The 7342-nt window shown below is 47.9% G+C and overlaps 1 protein-coding gene across 1 annotated transcript in view; it reads right to left on the bottom strand.

The window, feature by feature from the left end:
- DUPD1 (dual specificity phosphatase and pro isomerase domain containing 1) overlaps positions 1 to 1187 on the bottom strand; it is a 20656-nt gene extending 19469 nt beyond the window's left edge. Inside the window, exon 1 of the mRNA XM_003783532.2 lies at positions 922 to 1187. Coding sequence (XP_003783580.1) covers positions 922 to 1118 — 197 coding nt within the window. The 5' untranslated portion in view covers positions 1119 to 1187. The remainder of the gene's footprint in view (positions 1 to 921) is intronic.
- Positions 1188 to 7342: the final 6155 nt, after the last annotated feature.

Raw genomic sequence — 7342 nt, 5'->3', positions numbered from 1 at the left:
TAAAAAAAAAAAAAAAAGGCTCAGTGCCTGTAGCTCAGTGACTAGGGCACCAGCCACATACACTGGAGCTGGTAGGTTCAAACCCAGACTGGGCCTGCCAAACAACAATGACAACAACAACCAAAAAATAGCTGGGTGTTGTAGTGGGCACCTGTAGTCCCAGCGACTTAGGAGGCTGAGGCAAGAGAATCACTTAAGCCCAAGAGTTTGAGGTTGCTGTGACTGTGACACCGCAGCACTCTACCAGGGTGACATAGTGAGACTCTGTCTCAAAAAACAAATTATCATTATTGACATTATTTATGGTAGGCACAATTCAGTTGTTCAGGGAGAGGGAAGTGATGGCTATAAAAATCAAAAGGAGATGAAAGCAACCTTAATTTAGGCCTCCATCCTTCTAAATACATAGGTTGATGTGCTCCTGTGTCATCAGTCTGAGAATTGTTTTTATACTTGATAGTGTTATAGCTTAGATAAAAGACTACATTTCCCAGATTCCCTTGTAGCTAGGGGCAAGGGAAGTCTTGGGTGGGACTTCCCTTTGGAAAGACATCCCTTTCCTCTTCTTTTCCCTCCACCTTTCTGGTGTCTGGATTCTACAACTGATGGCTGGAGCCCTACCAGCTACAAACCCTATAGCAACCCTGAGGAAAGAAGGCATACCCCACCCACAGTGGAGCAGAAACACAAAAGCCTGAGTCCCTCATAGCCCCTCAGCCTGCCTTCCCCAAGACTTACATGCAAGAGAGAAATAAATCTCTATTTTACTTAATCCCTTTGTCTGGGTTTTCTATAATAGGAAGATAAGCCTATCCCTGAGTTCTTACAGAACAACTAACCTAAAGATCTAAAGCTCATGGATAGGGGTGTCTCAGGGTGTGAGCTGGGAGGGGCCAGAGAAGGCTGGGCTTGGGCACTTACTCATCACCAATGTAGAGCTGGGGCCAGACCTCATTGACATGGGTGTACTGGGGACTGCCCTTCCAGAAGAGCCGCTCCAGCTCGAAGGCTCCGGGGGTGCAGTAGTCCTCTTCCTCCTCGCCCTCCGCCTTCAGCGACAGCCTCTTGGCAGATGGGTAGGCATTCTTTAGGCTTGTCTTCGGTTCTCCAGATGTCATTTTGGACCCAAGAGATTTTCTTTCCCTTCTGCAACTGGTTGTGAGAGAAGGTCAGAATGGGAATTATCAGGGCACACCAGGTAGAGAATGAACATTACACATAGAGGTGGGATAAGCCTGTCTTAAAACTTGACAGGCACTTCCCAGGCCTGCCGAGCTCCTGCCTCCTCTTCCTAGGACACACAGGTCAACAAGGAAGGCCACCATGGCAGTTAAACAACACTTCATCAACATTCCATTCCTTCCAGGGCAAGGGTGTTGGAGGCCTGGGGAGGCTTTGGGCCCCAAGAAATTCTGCAGGCAGCTATTCCTATCCTACCTTTCTTCTAGAATTTGCCCCTTCTCCAGCACCTACCTTTTCCTGTATCTGACTGGAACCTGCTAGTTTGGGCCATTTTGGACCTAAACAGAAAGGCCCAGAAGGTCCCCGACATTCCAGGCCTGTGGCATTCTCTCTTTTTTTTTTTTTTGCAGTTTTTGGCCGGGGCTGGGTTTGAACCCACCACTTCTGGCATATGGGGCCAGCGTCCCGCCCCTTTGAGCCACAGCCACTGCCCAGCCTGTGGCATTCTCAACTCTGCAGGGAATAGTCAGCCAGCAGGAAAAGGACGTCGCTAAGTCCACAGCCTGACTGGGTCTGGGCAGCCTTGCATGTAAGCAGAACTTCAGAAACCTTGAGGTGGAAGGAAACGTGGCCCAGTGAGGGTTAGCAGCTTGTTAGGACAGCTGAAGTCGATGTTCACGGCTCTCAGGCTATGAGGCTGGCACTCACTGGGCTAACTCACCAGGCGGTCAGAAGAGATATTCCAAGCTAGAAAGCTGTGCCTGCAGATTGAGACCTGCCAGGCTGTGCAAGTGGAATGCAGGGAAAGGGTTTCCCTTGTCACCAAGGAAATGAATTCACTGTAGAATTGGGTGATGTTTGTTCCCTGATCTGAGTGATATGTCTACGGTCAGACAGCCTGGGAAGAGAAATTGTACTCCCGCCTGGAGCCTGGAGGGAGGGGGAGAGAGTGGGATGATTGGGCAACTAGGAGGTGAGTGGCAGGGAGGACGTGGTATCTATTTGACAAGTATTAAAGTAGCACTTAGTGGCAGACACCATTTCAAGTGCTGTACAATTATAAACTTGTTTAACCTTTACAACCATGTGAGGTAGGAGTAGGGGTTATCCTAATACCCTCTTATTATCCCCACTTTACCCATGAGGAAAACTGTAAATTGAGGATATAGTAGCAGAAGATCTTAGCCTTCTGGCCAAGGGCAGAGGCTCATGCCTATAATCCTAGCACTCTGGGAGCCCAAGGCAGGTGGATTGCTTGAACTCAGGAATTTGAGACCAGCCTGAGCAAGAGTGAGACCCCATTTCTACTAAGAAGGAAAAATTGAGGCAAGAGGATTGCTTGAGACTAAGCAATCTCTAGACTAAGAGTTTGAGGTTGCTGTGAGCTATGATGTCACTGCACTCTACAGAGGGCAACAAAGTGAGACTCTGTCTCAAAAGAAAAAGGATCTTAGCCTTCTGAGAAGGAAGGGTCTGGGGATGTAGTGTGAGAAGGGGCAGGCCAGGGAGTGAAAGAATGTAAACAGGGCTTGGTAGCTTCCAAGACCGCTCGGATAATTTCTGAAGGACTCAGAATACAACTTGGAGAAAAAAAGAGACAATTTGAACATGAATAATAAAAACTTCAGTGCATTGAAACACATCACTTAGGTCATAATGATACTTAAAACAATTCTTCACCATTGGAGGATGCGAGGGAACCAGCTCCTGATTCTGAAGATGGATACAGACAAAGAAAGAAGCTAGCATTTATTGTTCCTTTATTGTACAAACTACTACTGGGTAGATGAGGGAAATTTTCTCTTCTAGAGAAGTATTCTGGGAAATCAATAAAGAAGGGAGCACCATTTTACACCACCTGATGAGCGGCTGCCTCCGGGCACTGAGCGCGGGCTGCTGACAACATAGAGCAGACAAGCAGACATTCTGTGCCTTGGGACAGGAGGACACACCATCGCAGCCACAGAAGTCTCACCAGAGAAAACCCTGAATCTTATCAGAGTCCTCAGAGTCTACATCTAACAGCCAATTTTCAGAAGACTTAGAGGAAAGTTAAATTATACCACGGGGCCTTATCTTTTAGAAATATATACTTGAATATTCACAGATGAAATGATAGAATGTCTGGGACTTGCTTCCAAAAGAATTATCCTTGGGAAAATGTGGTAATAGAGTGTTGGGGGAAGCTGTTGACGGAGGTGTGGGTGAGATGCGGTTGGATGTGAGGGATGGTGGTCGGGCTTGGGATGATGGTTACAAGGTAGTGACTGTTTGGGGGTGTATTTGGAATGCTCTGCGATAAAAATTTAAAAAGAAAAGGGCCGAAACCACTACTTTGGGGCATTTGATTCTCCCAAGTCCATAGAAGATGACTTAAAGGATCACACTGGCTGGTATGTGTCAACAGGGGTGTGTGAAGCGGGGTTGGTGACTTCCTCCTGCAATGTCCTACTTCCAGAGACGGAGATGGGAGCAATAGGCAGCAGAGGGGACCCTTCTTTGGAGTCTCTCAAAATGTAGTCTAAAGACCACCTCCAGCAGAGTCACTGGCACTGGCTAAAAATACAGATTCCTGGACTTACCTACTGGACCTGGGCTAAGGGTCTGGGAGTCTGTATTTTAACAAGCTCCTTGAGTGAGTGGAATGAGCCTGAGATGTGGCTAGGCAGCCAGGGAGCTGCTGAGTTGAAAGAAAGGTAGTAAAGGCCCTCGTTCGAAATGCCCCCATCTCCTCACTGAGATTGGAGAGCAGGTCTCTGGCCCAGAGTGCAGGCGCAGCCAGGCAGAGGAGCAAGTGGGGGACCTTGCTCCGGGCTTCTCAGTGTTTTTTTTCTTTTTTTTTGAGACAGGAGCCTCAAGCTGTCCCCCTGGGTAGAGTGCTGTGGCATCTCAGCTCACAGCAACCTCCAACTCCTGGGCTCAAGCGAGTCTCCTGCCTCCGCCTCCCAAGTAGCTGGGACCACAGGCGCCCGCCACAATGCCCGGCTATTTTTTGGTTGCAGCCGTCATTGTTTGGCGGGCCCGGGCCAAATTCGAACCCGCCACCTTGGGTGTACGTGGCTGGCACCTTAGCCACTTGAGCCACAGGCTCTGAGCCGGGCTTCTCAGTGTTGACTTGTCCTGTAGCCTCGGGTCTGGCATGCAGGAGGCTCTTGGGAAGTATTTGTTAGATGAGTGAATAGCTTAGTAAACAGATGGAATGAATGAATGAATGAATGAATGAGGGGTGGATGAATGATTAAGGACTGTGAGACCTTGCTAGGGACTCAGCAAGAGCTAGTGAGGCAGGCCTGTGCCTCTGGGCTGCATTGCAGGAGGGTGAAGGTGAGGAAAGTACAGAGAAGTGGGGAGACAGGCCTGTGGTGGGCAGCTGGTGAGGGCCAGACTCCGCTCTGGGGCCTGCCTCTGGGTGAGTCCAGTCAGGAGGGAGAAATTACTTCAAAGCGCAGCTAAAAGCCTCTCTTGCAAGCAGCACAGAGCCTAGGAGCGTAGCTGTAGCTCTCCTTGCTTCAGGCATACAGGAGCCTTAATTGTGAGAGGTCTGAAGCTCAGCCCATTCCTGGCACCCATTCTTTTGTTTGAGAAAAGTTAAGAAAGTTAGAAGCTGGGCACTGTGTGCCTAAACATGGTGGTTTAGGCCATTTTGAGCCCTGCCTGCTACTAATGCAGGCTTTAGAAGAGGTGATTTTAGGGAGATGGTGGAGTAAATTCCATTCCGAAGCCTCCATCTGCCTCCTTTGATCACTGAAACTGACCTCACCCTGGGTAAGGCCATTCCTCCTTCATTACACTGTGGAGGGAACCATCCCCATCCCCATCTCTGCTCTGAAAGCCTCGGCTGGATTTCCAGACAGAAGAGGAAGTGGTGCGGTCTACCCAGAGCAGCTTGGCACGCAGAGGGAGCTCTGGGATCTATTATCCTCCAGCGTGCAGATTTGATGGGGAAAGAGAACAAAGCGTGGAGCCGTCCAGAAACCACAGACCTGTAATCTTTCCAAATCCTGAAGGCGGCTTGTGTGCATCCCTCGCTGCATGGCTCCCAAATCTCCAATTCTCAGAGAGGCCGGGAGCGTCTGTTTCCCAGATCACAGCCAAAATGGAAAGGGAAGACAAATCTGTTCTGTTTGGTTTCCATAGATTCGACCCAGAGATTAACTGCCAAGGTCTCAGTGACATACACAATATCAATCACAGGCTAAATGTCATAATGAGAGCCGGGCAGGCTGTCAAAAGAGGCCTCCAGGTTCCTGTTACAGCTTCATATTTAAAGATTTGGTCCCAGGAAATCAAATGTGATCTCTGAAGGCTAATTGGCCTATGTGTACCATCAGCCTGTCTCTTCCTCAAAGGAAAGGAAACTAAGGCTCCTTGTTGGAAGGAATAGGCAGGCAATGTAAGAGGAAGCAAGTATGTTAGGTATTAAAAAATCAAACAAACCTATTGTCCTTTGGCACAAGACATTAGAGAGTGGTGGGGAGTGTGGCACACCAAAGAGTAAATGCCTCCTGTGAAGGGGGTAGCAGCTTGCTGTTCCACGTGACAATGCAAGCCCAGATTTTCTGATATTTTTATGATTTTCATAGATTTTTCTGAGACATCTACTGATTTTTTTTTTAAGACAGAAATTCTGTCACCCTGGGCAGAGTGCCATGGCATCAGCCTAACTCACACCAACCTCAAACTCTTAAGCATAAGAAATCCTCTTGCCTCAGTCTCCCAAGTAGCTGGGACTACAGGTGTCTGCTGCAACTCTCAGCTGGTTTTTCTGTTTTTAGTACAGACAAGGTCTTGCTTTTCCTCAGGTTTGTCTCAAACTCCTGAGCTCAAGCAATCCTCCCATCTTGGCCTCCCAGAGTGCTAGGATTATAGGCTTGAGCCACCACGCCGCTGGAGAAATTTACTGATTTTTAAAGGTAGTAGAAGTATCTTATTGGTCTTATTCTTCCAGTGAAGTCACTGCCGCATAAATGAACAGTTGTTTTCTATGCAAAAGGTTTCCTACCTCAGGCACTTGTCCTTTCCTGCTTGGGGGTGTTTTCTGATCTTTGCACACTGGCCATGTCTGAAATATGGGGAGTTAACACCCCCAGAAGTTATGCCCAAAAGAAGCAGGAGTTGGGTGGATAAACACCCCAGTGTCTTCCAGCCTGAATGGGCCAGTTTTGAAGTATATTATGCACAGTCTCCCCAGTGTGCTGGAGCCCCAGTTGCCCTGAGTGGTACCCTGCCCACTCAGCCATCCTCTACCAGCTGTCCTCCCTCCCAGGCACTCTGCACTGCACACCGTGCTCCCTGGAGCACTTGATAAACAAACAACATGCACTCAAACCCTGTCTCAGGGCCTGCTTTTGAGGGAACTGAAAGTAAGATATCATTAATTTTAATGCATTTAAATAATTGTGGTATGCATATATCAACATCACATTGTACTCTATAAATATACACAATTATTCCAGCTAAAACTAAAAATTTAAATTATAAAAAGTAAAAACGTGCCAGGTTCAAACCCAGTCCTGGCCAAAAAACCCAAAAAGACTGCAAAAAAAAGAGAAAAAGTAAAAACAAAGATGCTGTGGTAATAAAGGATACAAGCGGTCAAGAAGTACTTGATCTTAAGGCCTTAGTGCCATTTCCTTCCATGAAACAATGGCCTTCCCTTTGGGAGCTGTCAACCCAGGACCCCTCATTAACTTGGACTCTATTTCAGAATTTTTTTTTTTTTTTGAGACAGAGTCTCACTATGTTGCCCCGGGTAGAGTGCGGTGGTGTCACAGCTCACAGCAACCTCAAACTCTTGGCCTTCAGTGATTCTCTTCCCTCAGCCTCCTGAGTAGCTGGGACTACAGGTGCCTACCACAACACCCAGCTATTTTTTATTTTGTCATAGTTGTCATTGTTTGGCAGGCCTGGCCAGGTTGGAACCTGCCAGTCCCAGTGCATGTGGTCGGTGCCCTAGCCGCTATGCTACAGGCGTGGAGTTATAGTTCAGAATTTTTGATGGCACAATTTGCATCTGGTTAAAGGTTTCCTGTGCCCAAGGGGAAATAATTTTGATCTGAATTCAAAACTGAAACGTTAGGTGGTGCCTGTGGCTCAAAGGAGTAGAGCGCTGGCCCCATATGCTGGAGGTGGCAGGTTCAAACCCAGCCCTGGCCAAAAA

This window comes from Otolemur garnettii, unplaced genomic scaffold (genome assembly GCF_000181295.1).
Source record: "Otolemur garnettii isolate 467f Iridium unplaced genomic scaffold, OtoGar3 scaffold00008, whole genome shotgun sequence".
In the NCBI taxonomy this organism is placed as follows: Eukaryota; Metazoa; Chordata; class Mammalia; order Primates; family Galagidae; genus Otolemur; species Otolemur garnettii.
Note: the sequence above shows the minus strand (reverse complement) of the source record. Positions and strands in the feature narration are given on the sequence as shown.